We start from the raw sequence: 20576 nt of genomic DNA, 5'->3' as shown, positions 1-20576 counted from the left end.
CAGGACGAATGAGCCGGTAGCTCCACCCTAGAGCAGGCAGGTTCCAGGCTGGGGGAAGGGAGACCACAGGAGACTTTGTAAAATCTATACAAATGAATCACAGGTAAACACAGGGCCAAGTTCCCAGCTTGAATCTAGGGAGGGACGAAGGAAGAATAAAAGGAAGCGGGACACTCATTGCAAAGGATTACAGGAAGATTTTGCTTGATTCTGGTTTCCTTAGACTCCCTTTTGGGTGTGTTTTATCTCCTTTGGCACCGTCCCAGGATGCGACGTCTTCTGAGGGACACACCTGTCTTAGTCATCTTCCACCACCTGGCTCGGGGAGTGTCCTCCCTTTAAGCTCCAACAATCCCACCCCCATATTGCTATTCTCCTCAGGCTGAACTGGCCACCCAGTGACCTCCCAACTCCTCCCTGCATGCGCAGCACAGCCCCCAGGACTCGCTTTGCTGTTCCTGTTGCAGTCTCCTCATGGTTCGTGTGAATCGTTTTCTTTTGCACGACTGTACATCTGTCCCCATCACCCTTGTCAGGGGTGTGCGGCCAGAAAAGAACTGTGTTCCAAGCCTGTCCAAGATGATTCCTGACTTGCTCTGTGTGTGTGTGTGTGTGTGTGTGTGTGTGTGTGTGTTTGTAGGTCAAAGAATGGCTTCCATCCTTCCAGAGTGAGGAGCCCCAAGTGCCATAGATGCATAAACATTATTCACTATTTCTTCTTCAATAAATTTAACAGTTATTTATTGAGCACTTCCGTATGTTAAACCTTTGACACCTTCTCATGATGCTGAAATGGACAGGTATGAGTTAATACGACAAAATTCCCTTCCTTAGTAGAGTTTATATACTGATATACTGAGACAGAAAAGAAAAAAAAAAAAAAAGCCACACTGAGGATCCTTTCTCAAAAAGTAAGGTGGCAGCCTGCCAGATAGCTTAGCAGATAAAGGTGCAAGCTGCCGGCCTGGATGCCCCAGATTCACTCTGTGGGGCCCGTGTGGACAGCACTGACTCACTCTGGTTATTCTCTGACCTCCCTGACCCACGCGCATGCCACAGCACGCTTGAGCATACACACTTTTTTTTTTTTTTTTTTTGGTTTTTCGAGATAGGGTTTCTCTGTATAGCCCTGACTGTCCTGGAACTCACTTTGTAGACCAGGCTGGCCTCAAACTCAGAAATCCACCTGCCTCTGCCTCCCGAGTGCTGGGATTAAAGGCGTGCGCCACCACGCCTGGCCCACACTTTTTTTTTTTTTTTAACTTTTTATTGATTCTTTGTGAAATGTCACATTATGCACCACAATCCCACTCATCTCTCCACCCATCCGTTTCCGCCCTTTACCCATCCGTTTCCGCCCTTTACCCATCCGTTTCCGTCCTTTACCCATCCGTTTCCGTCCTTTACCCATCCGTTTCCGTCCTTTACCCATCCGTTTCCGCCCTTTACCCATCCAACTTCCCCTCAAACATGAAAACAGAAAGTAAAAATATAAGAAAACAGAATCTCGTGTGTATGCTTCGGACAGTACTCTTATTTATGAATTATTCACTTTACATTCGGATTGCTGCCCCCTCCATCTCCCCTCTCACACAGTCCCTCCCCCATACCCTCTTTCCCTCTCCTCTGAGAGGGTGGGGCTCCCCCGACCCCACCCCCACTCTGGCACATCAAGTCTCTGCAGGGCTAGGCTATCCTCTCCCACTGAGGCAGCCCAGCCAGGGGAACAGAACCCACCGAGTTTTAGGGACAGTCCCCGCTGCAGTTATTGGGAGACCTGCATGAAGACCAAGTTGCACATCTGTTACATATGTGTGGTGTGGACCTGAATCCAACTCAGGTATGCACTTTAGTCGGTGGTTCAGTCTCTGAGAGCCTCAAGAGTTCAGGGGAGTTGACTCTGGTGGTCTTCCTGTGGAGTTCCTGTCCCCTTCAGGGCCCTCAATCTTTCCCCCCTCACACTTCCATAAGAGTCCCAGCTCTGTTCACCGTTTGGCTGTGGGTCTCTGCATCTTTTGCAGTCAGCTGCTGGGTGGAGTCTCTCAGAGGACAGTTATGCTAGGCTCCTGTCTGCAAGCACAACAGAGTATCATTAATAGTGTCAGGGACTGGTGCTTGCCCATGGGATGGGTCTCAAGTTGGGCCAGTCATTGGTTGGCCATTCCCTCAGCCTCTGCTCCATTTCTGTCCCTGCATTTCTTGTTGACAGGAAAAATTTTGGGTAAAAAGTTTTGTGGGTGTATTGGGGGTTCCCATCCCTCCACTGGGGGGTTCTGCCTGGCTACTGGAGGTGACCACTTAAGGTTCCATGAATCTCAGCTAAAGTCACCCCCCCCCCACCCCCTGCATAGGCTCCAGGGAGCCTCCCACATTCCAGGTGTCTGGCACATTCTACAGATGCCCCCCCCAACCCTGCCAGCCACCAATTTACATTCACTCTCCTGGCCCCCTGGGACTCTCTCCTGTCCCCCCACATCTGATCCCGAACACCCCCATTCCCCTCCCCATCTTTCCCTCACTCAGTTCCTTCCCTACCTCTGCCTCCCATGATTATTTTATTCCCTCTTCTAAGTGAGATCCAAGCATCCTGACTTGGACCTTCCTTCTAGTTTAGCTTCGTTGGGACTGTGGGATAGATCCTGGGTATTGTATGACTAATATCCACTTATCAGTGAGTACATAACGTGCGTGTCCTTGTGGGTCTGGGTTACCTCACTCAGGATGATATTTTCTATTTCCATCCATTTGCCTGCAAATTTCACGATGTCCTTGTTTTTAATAGCTGAGTAGTATTCCATTGTGTAGATGTACCACATGTTCTTATTCATTCTTCCATTCTGGCTATTTGCTATGAACATAGTAGAGCACCTGTCCTTGCGATAGGGTGTAGCATCTTGGAGGTCTATGCCCAGGAGCAGTGTAGCTGGTTCCTCAGGTAGAACTATTCCCAATTTTCTGAGGAACTGCCGGGTTGTTTTCCAGAGTGGTCGCACAAGTTGCATCCCCAGCAGCAATGGAGGAGTGTTCCTCTTTCTCCACATCCTCGCCAGCACGTGTTGTCACCTGAGTTTCTGATCTTAGCCATTCTGACTGGTGTAAGATGGAATCTCAGGCTTGTTTTGATTTGTATTTCCCTGATGACGAAGAATGTTGAACATTTCTTCCTGAGTTTCTCCACCATTCGGTATTCCTCTGTTGGGAATTCTGTTTGACTCTGTGTCCCATTTTTTAATTGGGATATGTGGTTTGTTGCTGTCTAACTTCTGACTTCTTTATTTTGGATATTAGTTCTCTCTCTCTCTCTCTCTCTCTCTCTCTCTCTCTCTCTCTCTCTCCACACACACACACACACTTACTTAAACAAACAAATATAATTTAATATTTTTTTTAATCTGGGTATGGTATTGGACAGACATCTTCAGTCCTACATTGGGAGGCAGGAGCAGGTATGAATTTGAGAATTTGAGGCTAACCTGGTATTCCCATAGCAAGTTCCAAATTAGCCAGGCCTACATAGGAAGACCCATCTCAAATGTGTACACACACACACACCCCAAGCCAAAACAACCCAACCAAAAAAAAAAAAAAAATCAAAGCAAAGCAAGCCAATTAAAGGCAATGTATTGTGTAACTGAATTACGGTCACCACATCTGTTTCCTACGACTACATAAAAACAAGGAACCAAAACGTGGGGACTGGAAGCAGTCTGTGATCACTATTGCATTTTTAGGTTGGCAAGGTGGGTCTCTCTAGGCATCTCTGAGGAGCCCTTAGTCCCGTAGGTTGGCTGTGGGCTTCATAGCTGGCTCTTCAGATCTCTGATGTTGAATGTTCTGGATCAACTGACAGGAGCTGGACAGCACTTACAGGGTGTGTTCCATCTTAGAGAAGAAGCCAGCTCCTTCTCCAGGTAGCTCAAAGCCACAGGACTAAGCACAAGTGAGTGGTGGTCTCCTGAGTCCTCTGCTTTGAACAAATCCCAAATTCAGCCTGGTGTTAAGGGAGAATTCAATAATACGACTGGGAGATGGTGCAGTCATGTGGCAGGGAGTGCAGACAGAGTTAACCGCAGCCTACCCGGTTTGCCACCAGGAACTGAGCTGCGTATGAATTGAAGTACGCAGCAGTCAGCCCCTAGTCTACAAGGATTCATTCCCAACTCCTCCGAGGCTGACAGAAACTGACAGGCCTCTCTCTGTGACTCTGTCTTTCCCTATCAAATAGAAGTACAGTATGTTCAATTTATACATTGTCAGTATAAAAGATTAGCATTTATCAAAATAGAAAAGTACTGTAAGAAAGTTATAAATTTGATTTTTTGGGGTTTGGTTTTCTGTTTGTTAGTTTGTTCTTTTGGGTTTTTTTTGTTTTGTTTTGTTTTTTGGTTTTGGTTTGTTTGTTCTTTTTGAGATAGGATCTCATCCTGTAGCCTAGGAACTCTTATTAGCCTTGCTGGACTCACACTTGGGCTGACCCCCTGCCTCCGCTTCTCAAGTACTAGGATTACAAGCATCTCCTCCTCCAGCCCAGACTTTCCAGCGAGTATTTTTAGACCACAGAGCTACAGAGAGACCCTGCACCTCTGTACCCCACTTGTTCTCTGGATGCTCACTCCATGCTAGAGAACAGGATAGCTCAGGCTCCTTTCCCAGGCAGGAAAGGTTAGCCAGCCTAGAAAAGCATTGTTGATCACAGACTGCTGCCAGTCTCGACGTTTTGGCTCCTTGTGTTTTAGTGATATCCAGTGTGTGTGTGTGTGTGTGTGTGTATGTGCATGTCATAACACACATGTGGAGGTCAGGAGTGGGTTTCAGGGACAGAGCTCAGATTGTCAGGCTTGGCGGCCGGTGCCTTTCCCTGCTTCCTCACTTGGCCCTTATTAAGGTGGGCTTTGTTTACTGAAAAAGACTCACTACTTCTTAACCTCAGCAACAAAGTTACCATGGGATGCTATCTGAGGGCGGGCGTTTATAGGACACTGGCATTTCTCCTTTTCCCCTTAACTGAGAATGATCTGCCTTCCAGAGCTGCCTTTGGGGGATGGCAGCGAGGTTAGGATTGACAGGAACGCTGTTTCCCTTTATGGCCAAGCATGGGGACTTGGTATCCTCCTTTAATGTTTTGCTTGCTGTTTTTAAGCTCGACAATATCGAGTCGCCCTCCTCGAGTAGCTTTTGCAACCCAATTCATCACTTTTGTTTTTGCTGTTCAAGAACTCTAGGCAGGCTGTATTTTTCTATCCTCTGGTCTCTTACTGACCCTTACTCTGCAATGAGAGGCTCTCAGGCACTCATTTACAAAAAAACGCCTGCCCCCTTGTGTCCAGAGAGAGTACTACAGCAAGGAGGGACTTAGCGAACCTGCATTCTACCTGCTAGGATCCTCCTTCTCCAGGGCTCGCCCACAGAGGCCATGCCTGATTGTTGTTTGAGCACTGTAAAAGGGACTTAGAAATGAATGAGCTGTCCCTGAAACTTGTCCCAGCTTCTGTCCCATATCCAGCCTGTATCTTCCCAGAGAGGGTACTCACTAAAATTGCATTCAAGGGTGCGCCATCAAGCCTGCACGCTGGAGTAGGAAATTCACTTTTGCTCCGTAATTCTTTTGTGTAAGCTGACCCAGCCTTGGAGAATCTCGTTCAGTCGGACACTCCTCTTACCATTAAGATTCTTACTCTGAAACTCCGGACCTTAAACAGGTTGTGAGAGCCGAATGATGTCATCAGCCTCAGGCTGTCAGAGGTGAAGTGCGGATAGCCAGGCTTGGTGTAAGCTGTCCACGTGACTGAAATGCATTCTCATCTTTCAAGTCCTCTTGTTCCTTGCTTTCGTTTGTTGAGGCGGATAAGGGTTTCATGTAGCCCAAGTTGGCCATGACCATCAAACCCAGATCTGCTTCTCTCACCTCAGAAGCACTGGGATTCAGACCGGGCCACCACATCTGGCCAGACTTTGGCTTTATGTAACCCATAAACTGGACTCCAACCCTGCCTGGCCCATCCCAGGCTCCTAGAAGCTGCACAGTGATACACATCATTGGGAGTGGGGGGTTCAACTGTTTCCTGTATGAGTGCCCTTTGTACGCAGACAGAGGGCATTTGTTTTCATTCTCTGGGGAGGGGGCTGAAAAAAAATCATAAAACTCCTGTTGCTTTAGTCATTAATGTACATGAAAAGGCTAATGTTTTAGGTGTGAAAGGAAGTTGGTATAAAGAAATATATATATATATATATATATATATATATATACACACACATATATATATGATGTATATATATACACACACACATATATATATATACACATTAAAGAGGTTGAGTTAGCCATTCACAATGTATATTTATTTAAATATCAGATGTACTCCATAGATATGCACAGTTTTACTTTTTAGTTAAGAAACCAAAACCAGGGCCCCCCAGAGATGGCTCAGTGTTTAAGAGCACCTGCTGCTCTTGCAGGGAACCTGGGGTTTGGTTCCCAGCACCTACATGGCAGCTCATAACTGTCTGTAACTCCAAGTTCCAGGGGTTCTGATGCCCTCTTCTGGCCTCCTCAGGCACTGCACATATGTGTTGTATAGTATACATACATATATACAGGCAAACCATTAATACACATAAAATTTTTAAAAATTTAAATACCCCAAAACTGTAATACTAAGGGCCAACAAGATCACTCAGTGGGGGAAAAAAAGCTTGCTTTGAAATCCTAACGGTCTAAGGTCAGTCCCTGGGACCCATGGAAAGGTGGGAAGAAAAAACTGCTAGCGTTTGTCCTGTTGTGATAAACACCAGGACCAAAAGCGCCTTGGAGAAGAAAGGGTCTCTTTCCGCTCATAGCCTATAGCCCATCACTGAGGGACATCAGGGCAGGAGCTTGAGTCAAGAATGTGGAGGGAGGAACTGAATGAAGCAGAGTCCATAGAGGAGTTCAGCTTACACCGGCTTATTCAGCCTGCTGTCTTATACACACCAGGGCTACCAGGCCAGAGATAGCATCAGCCGTGACTTCTGGGCTTTCTCATGTCAATCGATAATCAAGATGATGACCCCCAGGCTTGCCTACAGGCCGTCTGACAGAGGCTTGTTCTCAAATAAGGTTCTGTCTTCCCAGATACATTCAAGATCGTGGCATGCTTACAAAAACAAACAAACAACAACCAGGACAAGAAGCAGCTGCACAAAGTTGTTCTTCGCCCTCCAGCTGTGTTGCACACAGTCCAAGTATCTGCACACATATACATACAACAATGACCTGCTGGGTGTAAATAAATAACATAGACAAAATGTTAAGTGAAAAACAGTCTAGATAATAATAGCATGTGGATAGTAATGCTCAGCTATGCCAAAAAGAATGGGGTTGCTATAAAAAGGTAGACATCTGAGCCTATGTTGGTCGATTCCATCCTAACAGAGGAGTTTAGACTGGATAACCTCCAAACACAAGTGTGTTGCCTGCAGTTCTACACACTGGGAAGTTCAAGGTGAGGGCAACGGCAGACAGGCTGTCTGGGAAAGTCCTTTCTTAGAGCTGGTGCCTCGCTATGTGTGCACATGGTGGACAGAGCGAGCGCACTCCGTCTGGCCTCTTTCCAGTGCCTAGCCTACCCCTGGGTTCTCAGACATTTCTTTAACACTCTCAATTGTAGACCTTTATCAGTTGCTGACAATGGTCCAGTTGTGTCTGGTCTACCTGTCCACTCTCACCCAGCCCAGACCTCAACATAAGCCTACACTGTCTCCAACATTTAGAAGACTCTGTGAACCAGGGTGTCAAAGCCTACTTTCAAAGCCAGGTTCAGATTTACACATGTAGATTCATCCATGATTAAAAGTCATAAAGACTCCAATAAAATTCATAAAGAACAGAGAGAAAAGGAGGAGGAGGAAGAGGAGGAGGAGGAAGAGGAGGAGGAGGAGAAGAAGAAAGACATTTACATTTTTTAAAGATGTATTTATTTTATGTATATGGGTACACTGTACTGTGAGCCTTCATGTGGTTGCTGGGAATGGAGGTGGCTCACTCTGGTCAGCCCAGCTCCCTCCAGCCCAAAGATTTATTATTATATCTAAGTACACTGTAGCTGTCTTCAGACACACCAGAAGAGGGCATCAGATCTCATTATGGATGGTTGTGAGCCACCATGTGGTCGCTGGGAATTGAACTCAGGACCTTCAGAAGAGCAGTCAGAGCTCTTAACCACTGAGCCATCTCTCCAGCCCGACATCTAAATTCTTAACTGCCTAGCAAAGGCACACACACACACATACACACACACACACACACACACCTCAGATATCCAGGCTTTTTAGACAGTCTAGAAGGTTATGGGCTCTACTGGCACCTGTGCACACTTCAGCTTAGTAACTACCAAGTAGCTGGGCCAAAGCTGGGAGTGCCTGCTACAGAGCAAAGCAAGCCATAGCTTCTACATTGCCAGACCCACTGTGTATGCGAAGCCCTGTGATGACGGTGGCTGTGTGGGCCCTGTGGGCATGTGATGACCTGTGCGTTTGTCTTCTTCCAGGGTTCTTGGAGTCTCTGGATGATTTTTACATTCTCAGCAGTGGCCTGATATTGCTGCAGACCACCAACAGTGTGTACAATAAAACCCTGCTGAAGCAGGTGGTGCCCGAGACTCTCCTGGCCTGGCAAAGAGTCCGTGTGGCTAACATGATGGCCGAGGGTGGTAAGGAGTGGGCGCAGATATTTTCACAGCACAACTCTGGTAAGTGGTTCTGTACAGTAGTCCTAAGGCCTATGTGCCTATGTGTAACCTTACAGTTGTTAACCAGTTGACGTTATTAATCACTTAACCAGTTGAGGCATATCCCTGTCGCCTTGTGTCTTCCAACATTTCAGGTACCTACAACAACCAGTACATGGTCCTGGACCTAAAGAAGGTGACCATCAATAGAAGCCTGGACAAAGGCACTCTCTATATCGTGGAGCAAATCCCTACATATGTAGAATACTCCGATCAAACCAATGTCCTAAGAAAAGGTACCTTCTCTCCCTACTCTGTCAGGACTGTGTGCCAATACTGTGCTGCTTTCATTTATGTTGTTGTGATACCCTGCGGCAGGGAAAAAAGTAAAGTATCGATGGAAAACTCACAAATCCATGCTACAGCTCACCACGGTGGTCAGGTCGAGGCAGGAAGCTGAAGCAGCTAATCATACCATGTCTGAAATCAAGAGTGGAGAGAAAGGGCGTGCACACACGTTTACCGCTCAGCCAGCTTTCTTGGCTCTTCTGTAGTCCAGGGCCCAGATCCAGGGTGAGCTACTGTGACACCACTTCCAGGTGTCCTCCCAGATCAGTTAAGACAATTGTCCTCCAGACATGCACACACACAGGCCAACCAGATCTAAGCAATCCCTCCTGGAGATTCTCTGCCAGGTTGTCCTAGATCCTATCAGGTTGAAAGTTAAGACTAGTGCGTCTGATGTGGGATGTGCTGTGTGCGAGTGGCTGGCAGGGCTGGCAGTGACGGGCAACCTGGTAAAGAATCAACAATCATGCTTAGCCGGGCTGTGGTGGCGCACGCCTTTAATCCCAGCACTCGGGAGGCAGAGGCAGAGGCAGAGGCAGAGGCAGGTGGATTTCTGAGTTTGAGGCCAGCCTGGTCTACAAAGTGAGTTCCAGGACAGCCAGGGCTATCCAGAGAAACCCCGTCTCGGAAAAAAAAAAAAAAATCATCATGCTTAACAAACATGTGAGTGGGCACTTCATTCTCTCATGGGAGGTTGGGATGTCGTCAAGCCTTGTGACCTCTGACCTCTAACAGCTCTAAAGTCGCCTTCTTTCTGGAATTCTGAGGGCTAAATTGTAAGTTCCACTGAGCACATCTCTGGGGCGTTACTCTGGCTCAGGCTGGGAAAGCGAAGATGCCACATGGTTTCTCTCTAGAAACTGGAGCATCATATAGCCCAGAATGGGAAGAGCTGGAATAAGGTCTGAGGTACCGGGCCTGGTAGAACCTAAAGAGGGTCCCATTAGTAGGAGGGATCAGAGATGCTGGCTGTGGTCACCAAGGGTATATCGCAGGCAGGTGAAGCTAGGGAACGAATCTTGGCTTCTCAATGTCTCAGGTAAATGACTCAATCTCTCAAAACCTTACTCTCTTCAAATGCAGTCCTGATGCAGACCCACCAGTCATCTATTTACTATTAAAATCCCAGAACTCTAATGCCAGAAGTTATTGTTTTGGTACTAAGTTATTTGGTAGAAAAATATGATCCGAACTGAACTAATTTGGTAGGAAAAAGAGCTACCCCCAAATCTGACAAAATGGGCTTGAACTATCTTTTTACTGCCTGTGTCCCCTCCTAAAGACATTACTTACATGCTAATCATCCCCTTCCCTCCCCATGACAAATCTCGTGATGATAACTTAAAAGAGGTAGATTTACCTGAGAGTCACTTTCTCAGCCTGTGTTTTCTGGACCCTTGGTGAGGTAGAGCATCCTGTCCGACACACATGGTAGAGGAAAACCATCCTCATCACAGTGGTGAGGAGGAAGAGGCACAGGGATAACCCAGGTCACGGTGCGACCTTCGAAGGTGGAGTACTTCCTCCATCTAGGCCCATTCTGCTGATAACCCACTTAGCGACAGAAGAATCTGTGAGTGCTTTATCAGTCTAACTGGGACCCATGACCTCTTGGTGGCATCACCAGTTAGCGAGCAAGGCTTGAGAATGTGGGGATAGGGAACTTCATAACTAGATCACACACACACACACACACACACACACACACACACACACGATAGCATCAATATCTTACACACGTATGAGGGGTTCCCCATGAGGAGGTATTATCATACCATATGCACACTTCATTGCTATACCAACAGCAGCAAAGTGCAGAAACTTGCTTACTTGGCCACTAAGCCTTGGTGAAAATGCAAGCAAGTGGACCAACTCCTAATTCTTCACATTGGAATCAATTCACTATAAGTGATAGGCTTCATCAAGACGTTCTCATTCAAGTCCCCCATGCCCTTTGACCTCATCCATCTGCTATACTCCTCCCTGGTTCCACCCTCTTCCTGCTAGCCCCTCCCTCAATTCTACTTTTGCATCTTGTATAGAAAGCACACAGACAGAAACACAGTCTTTCTGAGTCTGGCTCATTTCCCTTCATGTGATCATCTTCAGATGCATCCTTCCCTGCAGATGAAATGTTTTTGTGGTCGAATAAAGTCTACGGAGTATAAATGTCACATTTTCTTGTTTGTTGTTGAACAGTGGACTAGTTCTATTGGTTAGCTACTGTAAACAGTAGGACAGTAAACACAGATGCCCAGGGGTCAGTGTGGTATGTTGATTTAAGATGTGAATTCCCAGGCGCTGTTATAGCTCGAGCACATCCCTGCAGTTTGTTGAGAAACCTCCATATTGATTCCCATAGTAGCTAGAGTCTCCCTTATTTTAACTGAGGATTCTGTAGGCAATAGTCTGGTGTAATCCAAGATGTTGCTAGAATTGTTTTACACGTCTGGTGCTTAGTGGCTTGAGGTACAGTTCTGGATGACCATGGGTCCTGGGAAATGTGTTCAGTACACAAGAGACCACCTGCACCCCATGCCCACTCATTATGGTCACCCCTTCCCTTGTACACATGAAATGGGGCTAAGCGCCTAAGACCTAATTATTCATCCATAAACCCAGCTAGAGCTTGGGTTTCCTGATGCCAGTGTGGTGTCTTCCATCAGTGTGATGAGCATCTGTGGTCCTCTCCGGGGCATCCTACTCAGCAGATGATGGACCTCAGGCGGCTCCCAGTGTGATGACCATCTGTGGTCCTCTCCGGGGCATCCTACTCAGCAGATGATGGACCTCAGGCGGCTCCCAGAACACTGCATCATCCTTCGCTTTTTCTGGTCCCTGGAGAGCAATGCCACTCTCTGGGTTCTAAGATTGTACTAACAAGTTGCAGTGAAAACCAAAGGCTTCTCAGCTCTCTTCTCTTCCCTCGGGAAGTTTAGAAGGACCACTGTGGCCCGCAGCTTCATTTCCTATCATAATTACACATGTGGTAATTTCCAAATATAGCAGCACTAAATGACTTTCTTCTTTTGTTCCCCCTCTCTTCCCATCTCCCTCTGTCCAACCCCACCTTTCTCTTCCATCCCACATCAGGATATTGGGCTTCCTATAATATCCCTTTCCACAAGACAATCTACAACTGGAGTGGCTACCCGCTGCTGGTTCACAAGCTGGGCTTGGACTACTCTTATGACTTAGCTCCACGTGCCAAAATCTTCAGGCGTGACCAAGGGAACGTGACGGACATGGCTTCCATGAAATATATCATGCGATACAACAGTACGTAGCACATTTCTCGAGTCATTCTGCAAAACCCCTTCTCTTCCCTGTGAAAGAAGAATTGTGTAAGTTCGTCATCTCTGTACGAGAGGGAATTATAAGAAATTATCGGAATCAATATCGGATACTATTAATGCTGTACACATATGGCTCAACAAATAGAGCAGTTGCTTCCTTTATAAAGCCTCCGAGAGATTTCTGAAAGGCTGGTAGGGTGGCTCAGCAGAAGAGGGCACTTGTTGTCAAGCCTACTGACCTGAGTTTGATCCTCTAGACCCACACACAGTGAAAGGAGAGAGCTGACTTCCACAGCTTTTCTTCTGACCTCCACAAGCACACCATGGCATGCTTATGTGCACACACCCTTGTTAGCACAGATACAGACACAAAAACTGAATTCTTCATCAACCCGGCTCTGCCTCCTGAGTGTTGGAACTACACCTGGCTCTACAGATTTTATTTTTACCTGACCCTTCACACCCCACTCCCCCTAAAAAGAAAAACACAAACAAACATGTAAAATACAGAAATAATCCACATAGGGCTATTTCCGTAGCATCGCCCGGCCTCCTGCCAGCACACCTCCCAAGCACAAAGGCAGCTAAGGATACTCATAAATGCTTTCTTTTGGTGAAGACTTTCCAAGCCTAGTTTGTATTTCATCTGTGGAAAATGGTGGTGCACAGTTACCTTCTCTCTCTCTCTCTCTCTCTCTCTCTCCCTCTCCATCCCCCTCCCCCTTTCCTCTTTGGGGTATGGGTTCTTTGGGGCTGCCCCAGGACTGGGGATTTGTACTTCCTAGTGCAATCCTAGAGCGATCTCTGTATCTAGAAGCAGGCTGGGCTGGGGAGGCTGGTGGGATATACTCTTTAATGATCCAGGCGTGGATAGATCCAAAATCTTGCTAAGTATATCTCAGAGTAGCCCGCATCTCTTCTTCCTCACCACTGTGTCTCCTAGATTACAAAGAGGACCCCTACAGCAAGGGGGATCCCTGCAGTACCATCTGCTGTCGTGAGGACCTGAACGGAGCCAGTCCAAGCCCTGGAGGATGCTATGACACCAAGGTAACGGACACTCTGATGCTTTCCAATTTACTCCTAACAAGGAGTTAGGCCTGAGGCAAGATGTTTTTGTAGCATAAAGGCCAGTTTGTCCAACCACATATTAAATTCAGGAAGCAGCTTTGTATATAACTACACCTGGCTCTACAGATTTTTGGTAGGTTTTCAGCATTCATATGCTGGCTAACAACCATCTGAACTCCAATTCTGGGATATGCACTACCCTCTTCAGGCTTCTACTGGTACTGCAGGCATGTGGCATCTATACTCTCATAGACAAAGTACTCATTACATAAAATACATAAACCACACTCTGCCTCGAGAAGGGAGGTGAAGACTACACAGTCAAATTTTAGACGGTCTTCTCAGGGGCTTTCCTCCCTTTTTCCAGGTGGCAGACATCTTTCTTGCATCTCAGTATAAAGCCGATGCCATTAGTGGTCCCACGGTACAAGATGGACTCCCGCCTTTTAACTGGAATCGGTTCAATGAAACGCTCCATCGGGGGATGCCAGAAGTCTTTGACTTTAATTTTGTTACCATGAAACCAATTTTGTCATAGGACAAAAAGTGAGACATAGAGAAGATGACAGAAAGCTGCGAGTAGGACACCAAAGGCACTCTCAGCTGTATTTTCCCATCTGTACTCTTAATAAAAACTATTAAATTCCCACCTGCGGTCCTGTGTTCAGCCTTGCTGGGAATGCCGCTGGGTAGCCCAAGTGCCAAGTGCCGACTCACCACTGGAGGTGGAAGAACGCGGCCTTGGATGGGGCCTCAGCCCAAGTGAGACACGACATAGGCTGGGGCTGCAGCTCCCTGACTCCAGAGGAGCCCTGGGCCAGGGGCTCCTAAACTGGACATCCAGATGCCACTAGCAGTCACGGGGAGTTGGGGGCCTGTGGGCGCTGGGGAATGAATGGGGGAACTCTAGCTCAGCAGCAGGTGAGTCAGGGAGCTGAAGGGGCCTTCTGCCAGAGACTTGGACAGCGAGGCTCTGTAGATGAAGGCTGTCTCCTTGCTGCCCACGGCAGTTCTTGATGAGACAGTCCTTGGTTTCAAATTGTTTATTGACCGTTCATCATGGAAAATACCACTTCCTCGGGATGGACCAGAGATTAGGTACCTTTTGCAGGAAGGAATGTCTGAGAAGGGAAGCTAATTGGCTAAAAGCCCATCCAGCTATCTCATTAGCATGGAGAACTCTGTTCTGATCTACAAGACCATTGTGGGGAGCGTGTCATGTGTTCCAGGCCAGGAATGTGGTAGGGAGCAGGGAGATGCCTACAGTCCGCAGATGGGTACCTGGGTCTCAGAACCCACGCAACCTTACCAAGTTTCCTGGCATGGTCCATCGCCCTACACACATCCATTTTCCATAGAGGACAGGGTAGAAAGCTACAGAGTAAACATATGTGAGACAAATACACAGAAGGATACAGAAACCCTGTCTCCGTTCACTGTTCTCCTTCCAGGCCTGCAAACATCAATCACAGTTCAGGCTAGAACCAAGTTCAAGTGGAGCTGGAGGCAGGACGAGGGCCTGTTAGAGACACCTGCATTTCCCACGGTCTTTCTCCTTCCCCTGCTGCTAACAGGGGAAGGATCCTTCCTGGTTGTTAATGGACAGCAGGCTAGACATGCTGTCCTCTCTCACTAGTTGAAAACACCGTATCTAACCAGGCAGCAATTCTGTATAACTCCTACTTTCCCAAAGCCAGGACACAACATCTGGGTGGAGTACCAGGGAGGGAACTGCTGAACAAGGCACTGAACAGGGAGCAAGGGGTTTTTGTGATGGAAGTGGGAGTTTTTAAAGAAACACAAGGACTGAGAACTCTCGGAATGAGTCAGGGTACTCAGAATGTTAAAAACTCAGTCATTTATTTCAAAGTATAAAGTTCAGGCCTGCTGGACAAACCCCACTACAGTCGACACTTACACATGGACACCATTCTACTGTACATTTAGGAAAGAAAGAAAATTAAAACCTTCAAAACCTAATAAAAATAGGGCAACCAACCTGCTACTGCCCAGTTAGCATTAGACCTTAAGGGAGGTCTTACAGCATCTTATTTACATTTCCAACTGCAACAAACAGAAATGGGGATGCGAGTTTCCTACAGGGACTGATTTTTACATTTACATTTGAAATGGTTGATAAAATCCTCAAGCTAGGATCCCCCAGAAGGTGTTTGATTGCTTTGTTCCCTTATTTACAAAAAGAAAAGGGGAGAGAGATAGTACATTTAAATATTTAAATGATAGGTAGGTATTCAGCTACTGCTAACATAGAAAACACAAAACAAAAGCTCAGACATGACAGAGCCATTGGCAGATGGGAGCAGTGACGGTCAGCTCCCCCCTCTCTGCTGACTCAAGGGGATGAGTTTTACAAATTAGTCTCCTGCTCCAACAAACCCCTCATAATTGCTCTAATCTTTATGTGTCCCTTAAATATCTTTTTAAAGTCATTTGCCCTGAAAATGATTAAGGAAGACAGAATCACACATGATTACACGGTTATTGTCTATAGTACAAGGACATGTGTAGTTCCATGAGAACCAACCAGGCCACCCAATCACTGGTAAGTGGGAAAAATTGACCATATTGAGGATACTGAAATGGTCTGAAGAGTCAGGAGAACACTTGGAAGGCTTTCTTTGTAGTACCTACGGGGTGAAATCACAGCGTGTCAAGAGAGGATGCCACACAGAGCATTCTAAATCATACAGTACTGGGACACACATGGGAAGCGGCATCCCTGTCATGTCCCACTGACACTAAGTGGCAACTGGGAGGATATTTAAAGCGTCTGGAGCAAGCCCCCAGAACACCTGTCCAACACTAGAAGAGAGCTCTGAAGAGATGCCTCACGCTTGCAAAAGTATCCTTTATCTGGCATAGGTGGGGGTCGGGGAAGAACACTTCTCTGTGAGGCAAATGCTATCCCAACAAGTATTTCCAAGGAAGAAAGCTCTGTTCCTTTCATAAAGTCATACTGCATCACACAGTACAGAAAGCACTCTGCAGATGTAGAAGGACGGACTGGAGCGGAGCCTGGAGCCAGGGACAGAGCCGCCGTGTAAAGTGAACTGGTACAACAAGCTGCTTCTGTATGCCCTTAGCCAGAACATAAAGAGGCTTACTCACACTTAAAACAGGGTGAAAAGGACTCAGACAAAGTGCAAATGAGGGAGTGACAGTCGGCTGTCACTGCTAGTTACTCGAGAAGCATCTGTCGCTTCATCTAGAGATTCCAGAAGTTTCCAGGATTCCCACTAAGACAACACTTACCAGTATTGTCAGGCTAAAAATGTAGCAAACTTGAATCCCCCAAAATGGGACAATGGAGCTTCTTTGTAATGCTTTGAGAAGAGATCCCAGGGTGGAAACTATCCCCCACTCTCCCCACAGTCAGCCAAAGACAAAGCCAGCGCCCCTCAGCACCCGCATTCTGCCTCACTCCTCCGGGAACCCAGCACCACTGCTGCCCGAGGAGGCACGCGTCCTGCTCGGTGAGCTGAGGAGACGATTCACAAGTGCATTTCCTCTTCACAACTAGTTTCTGTCTATACCTTCTTTCCAATCTGGAATAAACAGGTTTCTGTAATTACTTTCTACAGTAAATCTACATCTAGAGCCACTATTTGGGATTTTTTTTTTTCTTTGACAAAAAAACCACCCAAGTAAAAGCCAAAACAATAAAATAATATGAATTCCATTGGGCTTTCTTCACATGATTCTATTAACACTAGGAAAACTTTTCTAAAAAGAACTAGTAAATATAAAATAATTACTGAATATAAACAAACATAGTCATCCAGAGAGACTTTCAGTAGCGAGTGAGCAGACCTGCTGGTGAAGACCATTTTGAATATGCACTTTCTACTAGAGACAGGAATGATGCTGAACAGAAGACCAACACTGGACCCACACAACAGAAACACGCCTGGTACAGAGAGGTGCTCAGGTATAGTTAGAAAGTCATTTCTCCCTTTCCAAACCCTTTGCGGTGACCTGGGCAACCATTCCCCATGACCATGAGTCTCAGCGGTCCTAGCTGCATGACTGCTCCCCAAGCTGAACTTGTGGGAAGTGGGTCTCACATGCTCTCCTCTTTCTCAGAGTGACAGTTAGGAGCCATTTACACCTGCCAGCTGCAGGCTACCTTCATTCACCAAAGTTCACGCCAAAGATGATAGAACACCACCCCATGAAGTCAGCAAAGACAATTTCTTTCTAACTCAACGATTCCTTCTGTAAGCCAAGCCATCATAGAGGCAAATGCACACAGGGAACGGGGCTCCTGCTTTTAATACCAGGACAAGTGAACAAAACGGCTGGTGCAGCTTGCAAAGGTAGACTTTGCAAGGACTTAAAATACCATAAGGGAAGACAGCTCACCAGTGCCTTCAGACTCCAGAGGCCTCACTCATCCCTAAACACTTGGCCTTCCCCTCAGGTCTCGAAAACACCTGCCTGATTCCCTGCAGCTGCCATGCCTTGGAAATGCAAGGCTGAACCTGAGTCTGCTAACATTTTGAAGGAATAAGAACTAGTAAAGCAAGCAGATCTACCTGCAGTGTGGAATGACCCAGAGGGTAGCGTTTAGGCTCTACCCAGAGCTGATGCCACTTGGCACCACCGAAACCGTTCGTTCAGACTAAAGCAGGAACGACCTCCTGAGAATCTGAGGAGACTGAGCTTCGCCCTGGTCTTTCATGGAGTCTGACATGCACTGACTGCCTTTGAAAGACTCTATCCCATGAGTGCTGAGATGAACCAGGACTCCCTTCCGATTCTCTAGCAATGTAACATGGCTATTAAACAGGCTTCAAGAAAATTGTTCTTAAACAATATGGCCTATTTTATGCAGAGTTAAAAGATGGGCAAAAACAAAAATATGTTCTTAAAACATAACAGTAAGTCACAACTTACTGAACTGACCGTAGAGATGTCACGGAGGAGGAGAACACACATTCACAGTTTGCTCCTAAAATGCTTAAACGGTGTGGGGTTTTTGGTGGCAATAAAGACCCAATAAAAGCTGAAAGAGGAATTTACCACAATGGACGTGGTCTGTGGATTCTGTAGTTAAGGCACAAACACAAAAGGAGAAGCCAGATTAGGAACTCGGGGTGAGGCCACTGTTCACCTCGTCAGCAACTCAGAAGAAATCAAGGAATACACAGAGGGAATATCTCCTCTGCTCCAAGTCATCTACTTTAAGCTCAATACTTTTCTTTCCCTCCCGCCCTCCCTCCCTCCCTCCCTCCCTTCCTTCGTTCCTTTGGGTTTTATTTAGATTCTTTGACCTTCTAGCCTCCTCTGGAGGCAGAGTCCCGCCTGCTCTGCACCTCAGATTCGCTCAGCAGTATGCTTTCTTCTGGAAGAGAGGTAAATTTGAGAGGAAAACAGGAGATCACACTGTGATACACACACAACTAGAAATTTAAAAATTCAAAAAAAAGAAAATACACAAACACCCATACATATTCCCCAGTCTCAAAACCAAAAAGCAAGGAATAAATATACATTTCAAAACCCCGAAGTTTGAATTGTTCAGGGGAAGGCTTGCTTTATGGGCTGAATTTATTTTGCTTCCGGTTATAAACAAACGTAGTGTATACAGTCACCTGTCCGGGAGATCTTGCACAAGGTGGATTTTTACAATGAATTTCATGCACAAGATTAAAAACAAGCCCAAGATGTGAAACTTTCAAAAGTCGAAGCTACACGACTCCAAGGTCTAACTGTTCTGGGAGGAAGAGATCACGTCCGTGGACTGAGGGTCACAGAAAGGCCCAAAGCGGCCATAAATGTCCTTGGCGCGCACCGCAAAATAGTACTTGCTGCCAGACACAAACTGCGTGAGAGTGCAAGCCATGGGCAAGGGCAGGGCTTTCACTTCCCCGATCTTCTTCCACTGTGAGGGCACGGTGGCACTGGGCTCCTCGTGGTAAGCATAGAGATGGTAGCTGTCAACAGTAGCACAGCTTCGGTCCACTTCCAGGACGCTCCACGACAGGACAATGCCGTTCTGACTCTGAACTCTCGCTAACTTCAAGTGTGGTTTCTGAGGCAGAGAAGTGCTGGCAGCTTCCGGGGGCAGACGCTGGGGCTGTGGGGCTTCTGGTAAGGGTGCTGGATGCAGAGGGCGTGGGGGCTCCTAACGGAAGAAGAGATGGATTGGTTTCTAGCAATTCCTGAACAATTTCAGAAGATACCTTAGTGAGCACACAGCTATAAGCACTGGGGAGTGTGGGCTCGCAGACAGCACACACAGCCTTGGGTTGGCTACTCAACCTCTCAATGTCAGCTGCCACCCGGGCAGGAAAGCCTAGAAAGTCCTTCAGCAACAGCCTTAAGAGTACCCTGTGAGGACAAGGATATCAGCATCCTAGAGACACAATGAACAGCCACGGAGAACTCTCGGCCTTCCTACCTAACCTCTCTGAGAGCGGCACTTGTTCTTATACATCCTATGTATGTTCACCTATGTGCTAAAGTACTCCTAAAACCAGTTATAATCCTCTCACAGAACAATATGACTTTGTTTAAGGCTAAACTTAGAGGGAAATACTTTATTTTCTGTTCTTTTGTAACAAAATCCATTCCAAATACCAGTGCATCATTTAAGATAAACTAATGACAACACAGCAGTTAGATTTTAAGAAATACAAAGTCATAACGCAAGGGATTTACACCTGAGTTTGAGGCACTGTCTGTCACCTCAGAAGCCTGGGCCATCACCCTGTCTGTCAGAGTGAGCATCAGTCCTCGATCGGTACTGTTTTCCCAAGATAAGTTCGAGTTGTCTAAAATGACCCTCTACTAGAGGGAAGAAGAGCTCTCTCCTTCCTTTGATAATATTACTTTCAAAAAGGAAGTGGTAGCCAGGCAATGCTGACTAAGGCCTTTCATCCCAGCACTTAAGAGGCAGAGGCAGGTAGGTCTCTGATTTCCAGGGTCAATGTCAGCCTGATCTAAAGAGTGAGTTCCAAGATAGCCAAGGCTATAGAGAGAAACCCTGTTGAAAGAAAAGGAGGGCTGGGCATGGTGGCGCACACCTTTAATCCCAGCCCTTGGGAGGCAGAGGCAGGCGGATTTCTGAGTTCGAGGCCAGCCTGGTCTACAGAGTGAGTTCCAGGACAGCCAGAGCTACACAGAGAAA

At 46.8% G+C, this 20576-nt stretch overlaps 2 protein-coding genes and 1 long non-coding RNA gene across 5 annotated transcripts in view; 1 reads left to right on the top strand and 2 right to left on the bottom strand.

Moving 5' to 3' along the window:
• Positions 1–14072, top strand: part of Plbd1 (phospholipase B domain containing 1) — a 53706-nt gene extending 39634 nt beyond the window's left edge. The window contains exons 7-11 of the mRNA XM_021165697.2: positions 8529–8729; positions 8864–9004; positions 12150–12335; positions 13296–13402; positions 13791–14072. Of these exons, the coding sequence (XP_021021356.1) occupies positions 8529–8729; positions 8864–9004; positions 12150–12335; positions 13296–13402; positions 13791–13961 (806 nt within the window). The 3' untranslated portion in view covers positions 13962–14072. The remainder of the gene's footprint in view (positions 1–8528; positions 8730–8863; positions 9005–12149; positions 12336–13295; positions 13403–13790) is intronic.
• A 1186-nt stretch (positions 14073–15258) lies between these two features.
• Positions 15259–18641, bottom strand: LOC115031317. The gene is made up of 2 exons (XR_003836940.1): positions 18341–18641; positions 15259–16071 (listed from the first exon to the last, which is right to left on the bottom strand). It is a non-coding gene; the product is annotated as an uncharacterized LOC115031317 (long non-coding RNA).
• A 28-nt stretch (positions 18642–18669) lies between these two features.
• Positions 18670–20576, bottom strand: part of Atf7ip (activating transcription factor 7 interacting protein) — an 88307-nt gene continuing 86400 nt past the window's right edge. For 2 of the 3 annotated variants that reach the window (XM_029478190.1, XM_029478191.1), the window contains exon 15: positions 18670–19571. In XM_029478190.1, coding sequence (XP_029334050.1) covers positions 19152–19571 — 420 coding nt within the window. In that variant the 3' untranslated portion in view covers positions 18670–19151. The remainder of the gene's footprint in view (positions 19572–20576) is intronic. The other variant, XM_021165001.2, reaches the window with a different exon arrangement.

The sequence above is a fragment of the Mus caroli genome, chromosome 6, assembly GCF_900094665.2.
Source record: "Mus caroli chromosome 6, CAROLI_EIJ_v1.1, whole genome shotgun sequence".
Lineage (NCBI taxonomy): Eukaryota > Metazoa > Chordata > Mammalia > Rodentia > Muridae > Mus > Mus caroli.
This window is presented reverse-complemented; position numbering and strand designations above follow the sequence as displayed.